The sequence below is a fragment of the Gracilinanus agilis genome, chromosome 1 (assembly GCF_016433145.1).
Source record: "Gracilinanus agilis isolate LMUSP501 chromosome 1, AgileGrace, whole genome shotgun sequence".
Taxonomy (NCBI): Eukaryota; Metazoa; Chordata; class Mammalia; order Didelphimorphia; family Didelphidae; genus Gracilinanus; species Gracilinanus agilis.
In genome coordinates, this window is record NC_058130.1 from 76,907,374 (window position 1) to 76,926,973 (window position 19,600).

The following is a 19,600-nucleotide window of genomic DNA, read 5'->3' on the forward strand; positions in this document are numbered from 1 at the left end:
AAAGAAAGAAAGAAAGAAAGAAAGAAAGAAAGAAAGAAAGAAAGAAAGAAAGAAAGAAAGAAAGAAAGAAATATGTCTCACTTATTTCTGTTTATCAACTGTTTCTCTGGAGGTGGACAAATACAAGCCATTCCTCAAACAACATTTCTGTTGCTATATATAATTTCTCTCTTCATAATTTCATGTAGGTTTCTCCACGTTTTTTCTAAAATTAACTTGCTCGTTATTTCTTACAGCATAGTATTATTTCATCACAATCATGTGCCACCACTCATTTAGCCATACCTCCATGTATTCATTCAAGCCATCGCCCTCCCTTTATATTTGGAATACATATCTCCACCTCCACCTCTTGGAGTCCAGGTCAGGTCATGGGCCATCTCCTTCGTGAAGCTTTGACTGGTCTGACAGCTGTCCGTGCCCTGTCCCTCAATTTTCCTTTTATTGCATGTGCATATGTGCCTATGTTGTTTCCCCCAGTAGCATGCCAACTCCTCAAGGGAAGAGATAGTTTTCTTTTAGCTTTCTTTTATACCTAGTCCATGGCACAGAACCTTATATTCAGCTACTACTTAATAAATATTGATTAAGATGAACTAAAAGAGTCCTGGGCCAAACAAGAGTCAGAAGACTTGGGAAGGAAGCAGAAACTGAAGTCTACCACTTACTGGCTGGCTAATCTTGGGGAGTCCTCCCATTTTCCTGGGAAGTGGAGGGCTCTGAGGGGACCCTCCTCTTCTTGTTAAGTTTTTCTTTCATTTAACTCTTCTCCACCTCAGTTCTTGGCTTTTAAAGCTAGAGGATATAAAAATTAATTTAGATCTAGTTGCTTAAAGAAATTTACTCTCCTAACACGTGTCGGTCATTTTCCAACTTACATGTTCAAAGAATGCAGCAAACAACAGTGTATTGAATTATATCATGTACTCTGTATGTCTTCATACAATATAAAGAGGAGAGTGTGTAGAGTTTTTGTTTTTAATAGGATGCAACTTTGTGATTAAAGATATTTCTTTCCTAGAGGATTCTTTAGTCAGTGTGTCACTGGATAGACAATATTTTAGTTGTATTGTGGAATGCTAAAGATGTAGACTAATAAATGTTGGACAAAGATTTAATTAGGAAAAATATTTATGCTTCCTGGTTTCTATAAAACTGTTCTTGTGACAGAATTATTGGTCTGTAATTGGAAGAGTCCATTTACTTTCAGGTGTTGCTATCCCAGACTGATAGCTGTTTTGCATATATTTTCATATATTAGCACAATAGATTAATTTCCTTTTTTTAATAAAAGAAAACTTCAGAATGACTCTAGTTCCCTTCAAAATCACAAATCCCTACGTTTAGTTAATGGCTAATGGACTACGTCTATATTTATAAATTATTTTCTCCTTTCCCTGCCTTTTTCCTACACACTGAAGTTTTTCATCTCCTCTTTTAGTCTTCTCACACTATCCTCCTTTTTTCTACTCATCTTTTCCCTTTGGGCTCCCCTCTTGTTTCTTTCTTTTTGTCTTTTGCATTCTGTATTTCCCTTCACTTCTTGGATCATTAAATATTAGGGATTTCTGAGTATTCTGTGGAAAGTATCAGCTCCTATTTTCTAATGTCATATTTCCATTTTTGCTACATTAGTAATTCAGTCTTAAAAGAACTTGCAGTTTCATTAGCTGGATATTCCATCATTGTTGTTTGCACCTCTCCCATAACCATAGAGAATGACTTTGTGGGTTATGACCAAAAAATTTGGTACTCAGCAGGCTACTTGGCAATGAGACTTTGCTCGCTATGAGCTGATGGTACAGAGGATAGAGCATTAGACCTGAAGTCAGGGAAACCTGAGTTTAAATCCAACCTCATATACTGAAGAGTTTTGTAAACCTGGGCAAGTCACTTAACAGAGCTTTGCCTGCTTCGGCTTTCTCATCTGTAAAATGGAGGTGATAATAGCAACTTCCCAGGATTGTTGTCCAGATAAAAATGAGATATTTGTAAAGGGCTTTGAAAATTTTAGAGTACCATAGAAATGCTAGCTGTTATTATTAACTAGAAAGAGATGGAGACCTCAAGATCGCACATGATTCCAGAGGACAAGCCTATCATAATAAATTTTCCTTTTTCAGTTGTGTAAGAGCTGAATATGACTAGAAATTTCCTTTATAGTTTGAGACCAAGAGATGATAGTCAGGATTTGGAACATGTAGTCCAAGTGGTCCTTATCTAGACTTCTGAAATAAACAACAGAATGTCCAGATCTCAGGGACCTGGCAAAAGAAGCCAGAAATAGACACCTTCCTGTTTTCTAGATGGTGTGGGAAAATGAGTAAACTTTGAATGTCAGACTATTCTGTTTTAAAAAAAAACTAGATCATCCAATTATTATTGATTAGGGGAAAAGATCCCAGGAACTTTAGCTCCTCAACCAAATTTAGGAAAATGCCAAGCAGAGGGGATATTCCATGGCAAAGAAGGTTTGATATGATTGTAGTGGAAAGTGGAATGGCTTTGGAGACATAAGGCACAGGGGTGAATCTCAGCTTTGCTTCTTGCTAGTTGTGTGATCTTAGGTAAGTAACTTGACCTGTACGAGCATCCATTTCTTCATTTGTAAAGTGAAATTAATATTTCTAGCCACTAACTTTCTCATAAAATTGTTGCAAAGAAAGAGTTCTCTTCATTTTAAAGTGCTATCCTATCTTGAGCTGTTGTTGCTATTCATAAATAAAATATTAGAAAGCACCAAAGTTATTCATTCAGCTCAGGACATATTCATTGTCTGTCTACTAGTGCAAGCTCCTGGGATTTTGAGGTGAAGACAGAGATTTGTTTGTTTTTATAGTCTCTGAATTCTTCAGGGTAGAGTCCCAGTGAGGAAATCTCTTTCATCCATACAGATTAATTCATTGAGAGTTGCCTGGAACATTTAGAAGAGACTTATCCAAGACTACATATTCTGAATGTGTCAGAAATAGGACTTAAGTCCCCAGATCTTATTCTCCAAAGCCAAATTTTAACCCGTTTTACCAAACTGCTTTTTATTTACTGTGTAAAGAGAGAAAATATTGTTGCCCATGCTTTCAAGGTGCTTATCCTCTACAGAAGGAAATAGAAAAAACAGGTAGATATATGGAGGATATCATGTAGAGACTGATCACCACAAAGTGATCCAGAGTACTCTCAGGACAAAAAGATGTCCTTCCCACTAGAGATAGGAAAGGTGATGGGGAGGAGATAATCCCTCATTTGAACACAGAAAGAAGTCAAAGATTCTGAAACCTATAAAGGAAGAGGAAGTGAATTAATTTCAAAGAAATTTCATAAAGAAGCATCAAGAAACAAAATTAGACTATTACTGAGATCTTTAAGTAAGCATTTCTGCATATAGCTTTTTGATTACATGTTGGTCAAAGAGAGGAAGCCAGTTCTATGATGTTAAAGCAATGGCAACTGGTTTCCATGAGCAAATAGCTATAGATGTATATAGAAAAACGTGTGGGACAAATGATCAAAACCATAGTATTCTGTCAATGAAGAGAGTGCCAAGTGGAAGCAAAGATTCCATACAATCAGTATCTTGATAGAAAAAAGCAGAGAAGACTTCCCAATTGGTTTTAATCTCTACTAACTTTGTACTTAAAGTCAGTTTCACCAGTCATCAGAAAACTTCATAGACCAAAGTTCTATGTTTTGTGTTATTTTGTGTTACCTAAAGGGGTCAACCAGAAAATGGATTGTCCCTTTTCTCTGTTTTCCTGATAGCTAAAAGCCCCTACCTAGACTTCTTAGAATTTCTATTAATTACTAGCATTTTTTAAACAATATGGTATTGCCAATTCTAGGGTTGGTGACCCACTTTCTTTTTTAAGACATTTTCATATCTTCTGTTTCTTATATCATCATAGTCATCCCAAGTATCTCTCTCTCTTCCCCTTCCAAAGATTCTTCAAATATGATAAATAGTGTTGTTAAGAGGGGGGAAATCAGCAAAACCTTTCAGTACATTGAAAAAATCCAAAAACATAAACAGTGTGTAACACTTCTGGCCCTCACATCTCCACTGTGGGGTGCATTGGAAGTGTTCCTATCATGTCTCTTCATTCTAGTCTGGCTTAATCTTGATAATTTTGTGGCATTTATTTTTAATCTCTGATGTATGGTTGTTCTTTTCCATTTATATAGTATATATTTTGTGATCCACTTTCACAAGAAAGGTCTCTGCCCCCAAAAGTTTCTGATTTGATAGCTTAAGCAAATACAATCTGAATCCAATCTATGAGTTTTTAACATAAACTTTCAAATCATTACAATCTTCAGGTATAAAATAGGGGGCTGTATTTGATTCTTGTTTTGGGAAAGACCCTTTTCACTAGTCAGCAAGCATTTCTTTCTTTTTTTCTTTTTTTAATTTTTATTTTGAATATTTTCCCCTGGTTACATATTTAGCATTTCTTAAATGTAGTCTTTTTTTTTTTTGCTCTGGAGAATACAAAGACAAAAATGTATCTGGTCTAGCTTTGAAGGTGCTTCTTGACTTTTGTCAGTTTATATTCTAAGCATCAAAAGTTTGAAAGTCACATCAGAATCATAAGGACCTACATTATATGCCAATTAAACCAACAGGTTTTTTTTATTTTTTAAATTTCTTTCAGAATCCGAAAAACTATCCATATTTCCCAGGTTATAGTAGATTTTTTTGAAGCCAGTAATTGGAGAGAATAAGATTAATTTATAGGTGCTCCATTCTCAGGAAAAATAAAACAAAACAAAACAAAAAAGAAATTCCTACCATTTGTTACAGTCAGAATCACAGATATCAGCTAATGTAAACTGTCCCCTCCCTGTCCCCTTTTTATTTCCACAGATGAAGAAAATGCAGCCAAAAGAGAGGAAATAAATTGTCCAAGGTCACCAGTTAGTGTCAGAGACAGGAAATTCCTGAGAGGTCACATAGTGGGTCTTCCTGGAAGACTCTTACTTTTAACAAATTAGATGCTTATCTATTGTTTCTTACTCTTTCCACTGAGACTGCTTCATAGTGTGACCCAGGTGTCAGTGTAGTCACTGGCCTCTTCTCTACATCCTGCTTCCTGGATTGGCTTTGTCTACTTGTTGCAGCCAGATAGAATTTTTGCTTTGATCAAGTTCTCAATATCTGCCTATTCTTTTAAAAACAGTGAACAAAAGTGTGGCTGACGTGCAGCAGTCAGTTCAATGCCACTTGGTCCTTAAGTCCTAGATTTCATTAATAGTGAAATCTTGTAGGAAAAATTCAAGTTCTTAGTATTTGAGCTTTTCCAATGTGTTAGATTGATCTCCATAACATATTGTTAGCCCAACAAGGAGCACTTATAGATTAAATGGGAAGACTGATAATGTTAACAGTAATGAAAAAAATCATAGCATCTGCAATCTGCAATGAATTTTATTTAAATTTTATGAATCTAAATAAAACTGTTATAATTTTTTAAAATCTCATATGTCTAATACTTTAAAGTTTGCTAGATCCTTAATAGATATTGTCTCATTTGACCCTCATCACGTCCCTGAGAGATAGATACCACAAGTATTATTATCCTTGTTTTATAAATGAGGAAAGTGAGGAAAAGAGAGGTAAAATGACCGAGCTTATATGGCAAGTAATTGTCAAAGGCAGAATTCAAATTCAGGGCTTTTGACTTCCAAATGCAACACTCTGTCCACTGCTCTACACTGCCTCTAAAGGGTGGCAGACTGCGGCAGGGCGATCTTTCTGACTGATTATTCAAGTTGTACCAGAAATCACCAGGTATAACCAGTAATCAAAATATGAAATCCCTGTCAGATGAAACACATAACCCTCCTCCATCCCATCTTCTGTCTTGCCTGAGTCCTTTCAAGTCTCAACTAACTTTTTTTTTTAATTAAACCCTTACCTTCCATCTTGGAGTCAATACTATGTATTGGCTCCAAGGCAGAAGAGTGTTAAGGCTAGGCAATGGGAGTTAAGTGACTTGCCCAGGATCACACAGCTGGGAAGTGTCTGAGGCCAGATTTGAACCCAGGATCTCCAGTCTCTAGGCCTGGCTCTCAATCCACTGAGCTACCCAGCTGCCCCTAGGTCTCAACTAACTTTAATAAAAATCTTTCTTGCAAGAAGACTTTCCCAGCCCTCTAAGAGAATTGAGATGACCCCCAATTTATTGTGTGTGTATGCAGATATTCACATACACATGCATAGTTGTTTGCAAATTATCTCTTCCATTAAATTTAATAGAGATTATTTTTTGCCTTTCTTTGTATCAGCAGTGCTTGGCACAGTACCCAGCACATAGTAGGTGCTCATTAAATGCCAATTGATTGACAGATGAGGGTGTGAAGGGCGGAACTGTAAGGAACTAATTATCTGGTTTAGGTTGAGAGGATAGGGGAAGAAAGCTAGGTCACTGGCCAGGTAGACCCTGATGGATGACTTCCTTCTCTTAGTTTTCAACTTTGGTATATTTCTACTTTTTTTGTTATCCTCTCAATTGCTTCTCTAGCACATTTGAGACATACCCTACTTCCTAAATGTAATTCATAAAACTGACACTCATCTATATCGATCCTCATCTGTGAAGTATGTCTGGTTGAGGGTCTGGTTTCTTGGGAGATGATCTATGACTCTCCTCTCTGCACCCTCATAAATATCAAGATCAATAAAGACACTTAAGTGAGATGGTCCCCAGATTTACACATTTCCCAAAACCAGAGTGTTTTCCTGGAAGAATCTTGGTTTTCAGAAATCGCCACCTCCTATAACCAAGAAAGCAACTTTGACCCTAATGAAAAGCCTACCTTTTTCCAGCTTAACGATAGCAAGTGGCAGAATTAAGCTCTTTTTTTGATGCTGTTTATTTTAGATGTTTTATTCATTATTACAGCTCTGATTGTTTCATTAATGATAACATTGTACTTTGCCCAAGGCTATTCAGACCAAAGTTTCCATTTTTAAAACTATAAAGAACATTAATCATCACATGTGACTAAGAATAAGTGCTTTTTAGTAACAATGTCATCAGCTAGAAAAGGTTTGTTGGTTATTGAGGTGTGATTGCTAGAATCCAAGGAATTATTCATTGTAAAATAAGTTAAATTTACTGAACTCGGTGTTTATCCTTTAGCCATGGCCCCCAAATCCCAGAGATTGCTAAGGTTCCTTTGCCTTCTAAAGCATATGATCCCATAACTTAATCCAGAGTCTGGGACTGAGCACAGGTAGGACTGAGAGCATCTTCAGGAAGGATCCACCCAGAAAGCTGCCACTAATCAATCGCATCTATATCATTGTTGGTTCCATATAATGATCCACATAGCTATCATACAAACTCTGAGAAATTTAAAATGTTAATACTTCAGGGAGGATAATTTTTAAGTTATATCCAAACTTTGACTCAGCCAGGATTGTTCTTGTTCCTTGGCACTTAAATTATTTAATTTGTTAAAAATGCCTTTACTTTTAAAATCTAAGACCCACAAATCTATAACTAATTATAGAGTTTCTTTACAGATAGACCAGTGGTTCTTGCCTTTTTTTAATGTCATGAATCCCTTTGGCAGCATGAGGAAGCCCTATTGCATCCCTTATCCCAATAATGTTTTTGGTTTATAATTTGTAATTGAAGGAAAGGCTAGATTTTGGTTAGAGATTAGTAAAAATAAAGATATCATTTTTCCCACCCAAGTTTAAGGACCCCTCCCCCCGAAGTCTATGCTTGAACCCCAGGTTAAGAACTCAAGCTCTAGACCCTCAGTGCTCTCATATCACGGACCACACAGCTTGTTAGAAGCTAACCCTTGAAGTAGGCCTGCCAAAGGGAGGAATGTGATTTTATCTAATGAGCTTGAAAGTTCAAAGATTCCCAACTAAGTTCATAGATGTGAAAATTACCAGAATATAAAATCTAAATAAGAAGACAATTGCTGAGCCTGGAAGAATGTTCTCACAGAGAGACCCACACCACAAATCAGTACGGGGGGGGGGGGGGTAATATGGAGAAATTAAATAGGACTGAAGTCCAAGTTCCAAAAAGAAATGATGATGATGATGATAATTATAGCCCACATATTGCATTTTAAAGTTTAAAAATGAGTTTACTTATATTATGTCATTTGATTCTCATTTGAATCCCAAGTCTCGTTATTTGTGTGATCCTGTGTGATTTTGAGTGAGTTATTTAGCCCCGTGGGCTTCAGATCTGATTTTGTAAAATGAGGGAATTTAGACTAGCTATTCTCTAATATCCTTAAATCTATAATTCTAGAAATCAATTTAGCTTCTTTTAGTATCACAAAAATATTTATATTCTACTTGTATAAACTATTGGATCTTAAAACTGTACCAACTTTCAGAACTCTGTGCATGTGTGTATAATGGAACTAAGATTCCAACCCAAGCTCTGCCTTCAAAACCATTTTTGTTTTTATAATTGGTTGAACAACAGAGTCTACTGATCTTCTGAAACCCTGAATTTCAAAATGATGGTGTCCCTCATAATATAATAGCTCATTTCTTTGTGTATATAAGACTTAAAAATCTAGGTAATGAAAGAAATGAAACAAGTATTGATTTACTAAGCTCAGCCACTTCACAAATCACAACAACCCTTATAGGTAGGTGCTATTATTAACCCCATTTTACAGTTGAGAAAGCTGAAGCAGACAGGTTAAATTACTTGAATGCATGGTTCGTAAGTGTCTGAAGCCTAATTTGAGCACAGGTCTTCCTGACTCCAGGACTATAGCTATCCACTGAAGTTTTTAACTTCTCTAGATAGTGTTCTCATGTACCTGGGATGATTCTGAGCAAATTTGTTTCTTTATGAGACCTCCACAAATAAATATTCAATGAATTGAAATGCAACGGGAGCAAAGGAGAAATCCCAAAACAGTACTCTATGAAAATAGAGGCCAAAACATAAACTTGTAGTATCTTCCTTTATAAAATTTTTTACCAGTATTCTACATGACCATCTTTTCCTGGGCACCCTATAAAAGAGGTAAAGCGGTAGGAAATATGAGGCAAAATCAAGGCCTGGAAAAAAAATACAATAAATCCATAGTCTTCCTCTTAATGCTCTTAATGTCCAAGGGTAGATCCCAGTTCTAGTTTTAAGAAAGTAATCACATATTTAGTCATGTAATAGAACCCTCAACCCTTTTAAATTAAGGAAATGATTTTAAAATCAAATAAATGATGGTGGTAATTAGCCAAATGCTATAGATATTTCATTTTTGCACTGTTAAATTATATAACTTTCATTTTGAAAATGTTATATTTTGTTTTTTTCCAAAAAAAAAAAAATAACTTCCGATCTTTTTTTTTTTTTTAGAATACTTAGACTCTTACTTCTATCTCCCCATCCTAGTTTCATTGATAGGGTCATTGCTTGAATCCCTAAGGAATTTCTTTTTACCTCTGAGAGAAATAGCACCAATTATCATGATAACCTGGATTACAAACGCAAGCCTCTGCTTTTTGCAAACCTTCTCCCTTTTTTCCAATATTTTAATACTTAGTTTAAAAAAACAATTCAAAATGAACCAAAAATTTCAAAATTGAAAGCTACTTCTTTCACTTAATAAACTCATACATAAAAAACATACATAAACATAACTATTGCTTAAACTTTTTTTTAACCCTTACCTTCTATCTTAGAATCAATACTAACTTTTGATTCCAAGCAGCTAGAAAGTATCAGAGGCCATATTTGAAACCAGGACCAGCTCTCTATCCACTGAGCCTCCAAGCTGCCCTAATGACTAGTTTTGTCTCCAGCGGGGTACATTATTACTGAGACCTAATGAGCCACGGTGGCCTGAGCTTAGTGAAGCACAAAACCCTAGCACTGGGCGATCCTTGGACCTCTAGTCTTCTCTGTTGGACAAATCCCCCAAAGGGCAAGGGAGACCTGGGATGGAGGTCGACTTTCTTTCTCAGGCTTCGGCTTCAGAATTACCAGCTCTTGTCCTTTGAGCACCTCAGGTTTTATGACACAAGTGGCCCAAAGGTTATCTTGCTCTTTACAGAATCTCACACTCTGTGTGAGAAAATGCCATTGGTAATGTTTATCCAGCACGCACAACCTGATCTCAGAATTGTTTCATGTTTTTCTTGGGCTTAAGCCAAAGGAAAACCATCAACAAGAAACATGTCTCTAGGTTTGGGGTGGAAGAATTTTTGAGGGAAAAATATTAAGCTTCTATTTACTTCTGCTACAAGACTGTTGTCTGGCCCAACCTAAAATTGGCTAACTCTTCAACCTAGTGACAAAAATCTTCACATTCATATCCTTAGCGACTCTGTTGCTAAGCCCAAGCCAGATAAGCCTTCTTCTTTTAATCCAAAAATAATAACAATCATGATAATGATAAAATAGTTAATATTTGCTGGGCATCTAGCAAATCCAGCACACTTTATATAAATCAGCTCATTCCATCCTCACAATTCTTTGAAGGTAGACACTGTTACTATCATTATTTTACAGATGAAAGAACAGAGACAGAACTTAGTGGTTGTCCAGGGTCACACAGCAAGCAAGGACCTGAGGGAGGATTCCAGGTGAGGGCATGAGCAGGAATGGGGAAGGCAGAGAGAGCAGCCCAGGGTTGGCGCATGGCTTGGTTTAGTTGGCAATAAGAAAAGGGAAAAAATAGCTAATAGTTGTATAGCAGGGGTTGGCAACCTTTTTGGCCATGAAAACCATAAACGCCACATTTTTTAAAATGTAATTTCGTGAGAGCCCTACAGTGCTCACGGTGTGCGCTCCTGTAACAGCGCCTGAAAAAAAATTGACTTTATGGCTCCTGCAGAAAGAGCCATATGTTGCCGACCCCTGTTGTATAGTGTATTTTATCCAGGCCTTGATTTTGCCTTATCTTTCTTACCACTTCACCTCTTTTATAGAGTTCCCAGGAAAAGAGGGACATAGAGAATACTGACCAAAAAAATTAATAAAAGAAAAAGTCTACAAGTTTTATCTCTTGGTAAAGAGTATGAAGGAAGGTCAAAAGAGGGAGAAATGGAAGAAGGAGAGGGTAAAGAAGTGTTTAGGAGAGAAGAGCCAGAACTTGATGAATCTCATTCATTATATCCCAGCTGGTTGACTTTGGAAAGCAAAATGAGTCATATCCAAGATGGACCAGCTTCAGAGAGCCTTCAGGGATTTCTACCAGGGTCTTCAGGGAAGCATCACTTTTCCAACTAAGCAAGAGAGAGCTACAAAGGCATACCCATTAATCTCCTCTTTTTTGATGTCACTAGTTTTCCATTCAAATTACCATTGAGTGGACTGGGATGTGGTAGACCTCTGAAGCTAAGATAATCTTACCCTGGGTTACAGCTGACTCCTCAAATTTGCATTCCCTGCTTAACAAAAACTTTAACCTCTTAGAGCCATAACGAAATGTCTGGAGCCTTATATTTTCAGTCCAAAAATCATATTTGGGTCCAGAAAGGTGGGTGAAAAGAAAAGAAACTGACTTTAATGTTAGCATCATTATCAGAAAATGGAACCAAGAGAATCTAAGCTAAAATTCGTTCTCTATTCTCATCCAGCTTGGTCTTTTCCAGGACTAAGGATCAATAAATTTGGTGTAGATGCTGAGTAACTAACTGTACCTCACTACATCAAGCTTGTAGTATGAAATGAAGTGAGGGGCAATCAGATGGCTCAGTGATAGAGAGCCAGGCTTGGACATAGGAGGTCCTGGGTTCAAATGTGATTGCAGACACTTCCTAACTGCGTGACCCTGAGTAAGTTAATTAACCCAAGTGTCTCGCCTTTCTTCTGCCTTGTAACAGATATTTAGTATTGATTCTTGGGCAGAAAGTAAGGGATTGAAAAAATATGAAATGAAATGAAATGAAATGATAACTTCAAATATGTGTGTGTATCAGAGAGAGAGAGAGAGAGAGAGAGAGAGAGAGAGAGAGAGAGAGAGAGAGAGAGAGAGAGAAGGAAACTCATCCATGCATCCATGTCAGGAGGCAGAACTTTGAAAGAATGCCATGCAGATGATAAAGTGAAGACAATTAACAAATTGGAAGCTCTAACCTTGAAACTAATAAAGCAAAAAGTAAATATTTAGAGATTTTCCTTAAGAAGGCTGAACTAGATAGTGTGAAGAATAAGACTTTATTGACATGATAAATTGGGTTCACAGAAACTTAGAGGTGCTACTTCATCTATTAAGAAAAGAAGAGTAGTGACATTTAGTGATACCTAAAATACAGGTTTGATTATATTATCCCCTTACCTGAATTCAGAAAACTTCATCAGCTCCCTATATTACCTCCTGTATCAAATATAAATTTCTCTAGTTTCAAAGACCTTCATNGGAGAGAGAGAGAGAGAGAGAGAGAGAGAGAGAGAGAGAGAGAGAGAGAGAGAAAGAGAGATTCCCTGAGAAGCAATATGTCGTCATGGATAGAAAAATGAATGACCAGGAAGATCTGAGATCAAATCCTGCCTCGTGATACATAAAACCTGTTAATCTGAACAAGTCATGTAACTTCTTATTGTCAAGCACAAAGGCAGAAATCTCTGAAAAGCAAGCTATTCCAGTTTTATACTTATATGATCTCGATGTGACCATGTTCAAAATTATGAAGGATAAGCCAAGGAGTTTCTAGAATTGGCAACTCTCTTAAGTCTAGAATTTCTAGAGTAGAGGCTAAGGTGTATTGTTGTTGTTTAATTTTTCAGTTGTGTACAACTCTTCGTGACCCCATGGACTGTAGCATGCCAGTACCCTCTATGGAATTTTCTTAGTAGAGATACTAATGTGGTGGGCCATTTCCTTCTCCATTTGGTTAAGGCAAATAGGGTTAAATGACTTATCCAGGTTCACATAGCTAGTAAGTGTCTAAGACCTGATTTGAATTCAGGTCTTCTTGATTCTGGGCCCAGCACTGTATCCACAAGGACACTTAGCAGTTTTCTAAACCATTAACCAAAGGAATTCCTCCCTGGGAGCTAGGTGGCATCAAAACTCTAATCTAAAACAAATGTTTCACAAGCATTCATTTAACCCTTACTCTCTGCCATCTACTGAGCTAAAAACCCTAGAGCAGTGGTTCCCAAACTTTTTTGGCCCCCTTTCCAGAAAAAATATTACTTAGCCCCCTGAAAATTAATTTTTTTAATTTTAATAACAATTAATAGGAAAGATAACTGCACCTGTGGCCATCACCACTTCCCTGGATCGCTGCAACACCCACTAGGGGGCGGTAGCACCCACTTTGGGAATCACTGCCCTAGAGAGACAAAGAAAAAGCAAAAATCCCCTCTGCCCTCAAAGAGTTTACATTCTAATGGAAAATACAGCTCTGTTCCCTCTATTCATTTTTTGTTTTAAATAAGCCCTCAGATGCTTCATAAGTCTTTGGCCTTTGGTTTTTGTAGAATGTGATAATTATAATAAATTTTCCAGGTCATCAAGGTCAACATTCTCCATTTTACAAATGAGGAAATTGAGGGGGGGCGCAAATCGGATTGAGAGCCAAGCCCAAAGATGGGAGATCTTGGGTTCAAATCTGGCCTCAAACACATGCTAGCTGTGTGACCCTGGGCAAGTCACTTAATCCCCATTGCTTAGCCATTACTACTCTTCTGCTTTGGAAACACAGTACTGATTCTAAGACAGAAAGTTAAGGGTTTTTTTAAAAAAATGAGGAAACCAAGACCTCAAAGAAATGAAATGACTTGCCAAAGACTACATAACTAATTAGGGACATTCAAAATAAGTATTTTCATTTTCCATTTTCCATTACTTTCTTCATTTTTTAACATTAAACATAAAAATTCAAAATAACATAAAAAGAGGTTATCTGATTCCTCATGGCAGCCATGAGAGTAGGGAGGAAAGGAAGATCAACCTAAGAAATACATTTGAGCAGTCTTCAGACCCAAATCAAAAACTCACTGCTTTTAAAAAATAATTTTCACATCATTTCTTCTTTACAAAATGTGTAGTTTATAATACAAATCTGCAAATGTACACAGCATTCCTGTAGATTTCTTGGACTTTGATAGTGGGGGTGTTAGAATCATTCTTAGAGATTCACTTGAAAGGTAAGCAACCTTCTCATGTGATAGATGTTAGAGGAAGTCTGGAGAGTTACAGTGACCTCCTCTTGGCCACACCTTGAATTCCCAGAAGTGTGAATAAAAAGAACCCAAGGCTTTGGCAAGAGGCAAATTGGAAAGTTGCTAGAGGGCTCCAAAAACTGAGCACTTAGTAAAGAACAATTGATCAAACTGAAAACTACATGATTGAAAGAAAGAATGTGGAAAGTATAATGGACACATCCTAATCTGAGGTGGATTCACATCAGTGGAGACTGATGTTCACTTTTGCCAGCAACAAAAATTTCTTTAGACTTCGCTGGATCTAGGACATTAAGTACTTTGGAAACATCTTCAAATTGGTGGCACAGAGTGAAAGCAGCAGAGACCCTACTTAAAATGCTTCTTACAAAAGACTTCATGACCAAAAATCTATGAGCTTTTTGTCTTACTAATCTTTCTGTTGCCTCTATGAAACAATTCATGTGATCACACTGATCCGGAGGAAGGCTGTGTGTTTATAAATAGTCTCTGTCCTTATTAGGAGGATTTTTTAAACATATTTTATTTTTATCAATTAAGTATAATTTGTTTTCTCTCCTTCCACCTTCCTCCTACCCCCACAATTGAACAAAAAAGAAAAAAAACCATTGTACAAATATGCATAGTCAAGCAAAGCAAACTCTTGCCTTGGCAGTATCCAAAAGCATGTGTCTCATTCGGCTTCTTGAGTCCAAAACCTCCTTATTAGGAGTCTTGAGAGAGGAAAAATTATTGATACTATGTCTTTCCTCAAATCTGGATAAAACTGTGCTGGGCACAACTCCCAGTAACAAGCTTCCCAAGAGTGAGCTCCCTATTTGTAAGGTGAACCTTAATGATTTCCATAAATCTTAATTACAGGGAAACATTCAGTACTATGGATTATACGATTATTAGATGCAAGGCCACTGAAGCTCGCCTCTGAATGTTATGGGACATGGCACCATGAGTCATCTGCCCAATATAAACAGCCTAGAACTGGAGAGAAGGCTAAAAAGAAACTATGTAAAGAACCCCCAAAATAGGGAAGAGTTGCCCCAAATATAAGCTTCTTCAGGGAACACATTGTTGAATTTTTTGTCTTTGTCTCCATATCTTGAAGTCTCTCTCTCCCACCTCAATCCATCCTCTGATCAGTTGCCAAAGTACTTTTTCTTAAAACATTGATCTGACCATGTTATCCTTCTGTTCAAATGCTCCAGTGGCTCCTGAGTTCTCCAGAATCAAATATAAAATTATCTGTTTATCACATAAAACTTTCCATAACCTTCCTGTCTTTCCAGGCATCTGACATTTTCCTTCCTTCCATGAACTCTAGCATGGAGCTACACCAACCTTTTTGGTGTCCTTCACACAGGAGCCTCTAGCTCCTGACATGGTGCCTTTTCTCTGGCTGACATCTATGCCTGCAATTTCCTTCCTCAACTCTGCTAACTGGCTTCCCTGATTTCCTTTAATACTAAATTCCGTTCCTATCCTCTGCATAAAGATTTTCCTAGTCCACTCCCCCCACCTTTCTGCATTGCCTCTGAAATGAATTTCAAATTATTGTATATGTTGTTGCTGTTGTTGTTCAGTTGTTTCCATCATGTCCAACTCTTCATGACCCCACCTGGAGTTTTCATGGCAAAAATACTGGAGTAGTTTGCTAATTTCTTCTCCAGCTCATTTTACAGATTAGGAAACTGAGGTAAGAAAGGGTAAATGACTTGCCCAATTTCACATATCTAGTTAAGTGACTAAGGCTAGATTTGAACTCAGGAAGATGAATCTTCCCAACTCCATTCCAGCACTCTCTGCATTGTTTCACCTAGCTGCCCCCTACTCATGTTGTCTTACTGATTAAAATGGGAGTTTCTTGAGGGTAAAGGCTGTGTGTTTTTGTTTATTTGTAGCTATAGCACTTACAGGGTGCCTGGAACATATTATGGACTTAATAAATGTGTGTTGGCTGACTAGCTGCCCCTTTATCTCTGATACTTTGCGTGATGTCCCTAACAAATTAGACAATTAATGAAGATGAATGAGAGTAAGAGACATCCCTGTTCTTAAAAGGGCATGCAATTTCCTTCAGCTAGGATTCTGTGCTGATCTAGGCTGCAGTGTGAGGGGGATCCTCAATTGGAAAAGTAGTCAGGATCCTGGACTCCAGTTCCAAGCTTTACCTCTCTACTCAAACAAACTAATTCTGAAGTTTTCATAGTGTATCCTTGCCCATCCAATAGTTTTGTGCTCCATATGCCTGAATGTTTTATTGTCAGATTTATGTATTTGTACACCATTTGTCGGTGATTGCTTTAGAATGACACGGATGTGCAAACAAATCCTATTTGCACATTAAGTTTTCTTTGTATATCAGAATTAAACCTCAGACTTGCTGACTCCAGAGTGAATGAGAGCTATTTCTATGTGACATAGATTTTATTAACCCTTTATGTCCATATCCTGGATTGATGCATTTAATCAACTGGAGAATCCATAAATGGAGGTGGGTAGAAGGGCAGGATGGCCATTTGTGCTTGGAATTAGAATCTTTCCTGTGTGTTTGCCAAGATGGATGATTTTTTTTTAATTTTGGTCCAGACCTGTGTTTTCTTGGGTATAGAGAACTCTTATGTGTAGAAACCACTTTCACTAATGTAGATCAGAAGTATTTGCAGATTATATATAATCTTAGAGATTTGCCTGGAGTACCTAGTGGTAAAATGACTTTCCCAGGATCACACAGCCAATATGTCTCAAAGGCAGGACTCAAAACCTTGGTCTTTCTCACTCTGATACTGGCTCTTCCAGGTACTACTCCATTCTGTCTCTCAAAATGGGATAAAAAAAATTAAAAAGAGACTAAACCTGTTTATTTCTCTTTATTCTTTCCCAGAAATAAAAGAGCAGTTACAGCAAAGGATGATGATGACATCTTTATTAATGGACAGCTCCAGAAGACACTGGCAGAATTTGATGAAGATCTTGAAGGTAACTCTATCCCCAAGTCCCAATTTTAATAGATTTATGAAACTATAAATTTCAAAGGTGGGTGGATAGATATGCATTCACACATGTGTATGCATGTAGATGTATGATATTTGTATGTACATATATGTATATTCGCATAAAGAGATATACATACATCAGGTTTTGAGAGAGACATCAGGTGTGTCTCTAGACCTGTGATTTCTTCATGGTAGGGAGCTCTCTGGGGAAGCCACTTCCCTATCAATTCCAAATACAACCTTTCCACAAGTTATAGTCTTAGAGAGTTGCCTAGACCAGAGCAGTTAAGTCATTTGCCTAGAAGCATAGAGTCATATCTTGAACTTAGATCTTCCGGCTCCAAGGCCAGCTCTCTATCCACTCCACCATGACATATTTCATAGACATATAAGTACATATGTATATAATATGTGCATATTATCCTTTATTTATATGACTCCACAGTATATTATAGAGACCAAGAAATTGGAAAATAAAATAGTGTGTGTGTGTGTGTATTTGCTGATCTCTTATTCTTTGGATTGATAATTCAATTTATATTCCTTAAAAGAATTTCTTCATAATTTGACTAGGATAAATTAGCTATCTTTTCTAGGAAAGTCTGTTTTTAGGAGTCAGTGTGTAAGAATGCAACTTAAATCTCTTTTTTATGATTTCCAAGGTAAGATTGATATATCTTTCTGATGTCTAAAACATAACCTCAAAAAGTAAAATCTGTATAGTCGATTATTGGTTCTTAAAGACAAAGACAAGTGAAATCATTACATTGAATGTTAGCGCCTTAGGGATTAGAGATATGATTTCCATCAGCCCTTCTATACATGAAAAAGCCAACAAAGTTCCAAAGCTGGTAATGGAGGTGAGGAGATGATTCTGCCTACCTTAAGGGTAGACTTCAGGGAAGAGAATTTAATTCAACAAAGTGAACAATAAAAATAGTTTTGAAACAAACAGATCAGGGAAGGTTATAAAAAAGAATAAGCAAAGACTGAGAAATTTATAAAATGAGTCAATGAGGAACTTTGTTCATTTATATTCAGAATAATCAAACTTCAGAGTATTGTACGTATGTATGACTTCTTCTTATTCTACTTTATCAGGCAATAAAATTCACAGAGCAGCTAATATGGGCAGAAGACCATATAGAATGTCATTGAGGGGTAAGAAACCCAACCTGTCTCTATTTGTGGCAACTTAAGAGCTGCAGGACTGTTTCAACCATAACTTTGAGTCAAACCAGTCAACCGTGGTCTGTCTCCCTGCAGCCCATTCTGAGGGACTGAGACATAAAATCTTTGCCAATCATGTGCCATGTAGACTTACCATGACTGATTGATTTAACTGAAAAGTACAATTGGGAACAGTTATATAATCATTTTGCCATCTTGTGTGTGGACACAGCCAGGGAGTGCCAAGTATTTTCATGGCACTTATAATCCAACTGAAAAACAAAGTACATACATATCACATAACATACAAATAAGTACAAAGTAATGTGGCGCAAATACTCAGCATCCCCCAAACACATCTTTCAATGTCCAGGGCCTCTGATTTTATCCGTGTGGGAACTCTCCATCAGCACCAACCACAGCCCATAGATAACTTAGAGTCTTGGAGTGTTGACTGAAATCCTGAGAGTCAAGAGAGGCTATGTGACTTAGGGTCACAGGATCATCGATGGAGAAAAGGACCTCAGAAACCATCTAATCCAACATCTACATCTTACGGATAGGGAAACTGAGGTTAAGTGAGATTGAGTGCCATGCTTATAGTCATAAAGCTAGTAAAATTTCTAATGTGAAACTTGAACCTAGGTCTTCCTGACTCCAGATCTAGCATGCTGTCTACCAACTGCATCACCTCCAGCATTCACAGACCGTCTCTCACTTTTCTACTTCCATGTTTATTTATGTCATAAAAACTTACTCATCCTTCAAGATGCAGTTCAGATGATTTTCTCTTCCTTAAGCATTACTTTATCTCCCATTCTCACTCCCTTTATTCTTTTATTATACTCTCTTTTAACTGTATACGTCACCCCCTACCCCCACTCTACTCTCTGCTAGATTGTGAGATCATTGATGGCATGTTTGCCTTATTTAGTTGCTCCTGCCAATGGTCAGCATGGTTTGCATATGTAATATAAATTCCAGAAATTCTTGCTAAGTGAGTGAAACTCGGTATTGAGTATGATGGGGACTAATCAGGAAAGCCCTCCTAGAAAATGACATTTTAGTGGGATTTTGCAGGAGACAGATATTGAATTAGGATAAAAGACTAAAAGGATATTTGAGTGACAGTGGCACTACTAATGAATAAACATCGTGCCAAGAACTGGAAAAAGATCTCAAGAACCATCTAGTACAATGTGTTTCCAAACAGGAATTCCTTATATAACATCCAGTTTTGCTTAAAGATCCCTAATGAGGGAGATGCCACTACTTCCCAGCAGCAGCAGCCTGCTTTTTATTTATACCATTAAA

At 37.1% G+C, this 19,600-nt stretch overlaps 1 protein-coding gene across 2 annotated transcripts in view; it reads left to right on the top strand.

The window, feature by feature from the left end:
- Window positions 1-19,600, top strand: part of COBL (cordon-bleu WH2 repeat protein) — a 351,447-nt gene that overhangs the window by 301,250 nt on the left and 30,597 nt on the right. For both annotated transcript variants that reach the window (XM_044671172.1, XM_044671249.1), the window contains one exon: window positions 17,005-17,099. In XM_044671172.1, coding sequence (XP_044527107.1) covers window positions 17,005-17,099 — 95 coding nt within the window. The remainder of the gene's footprint in view (window positions 1-17,004; window positions 17,100-19,600) is intronic.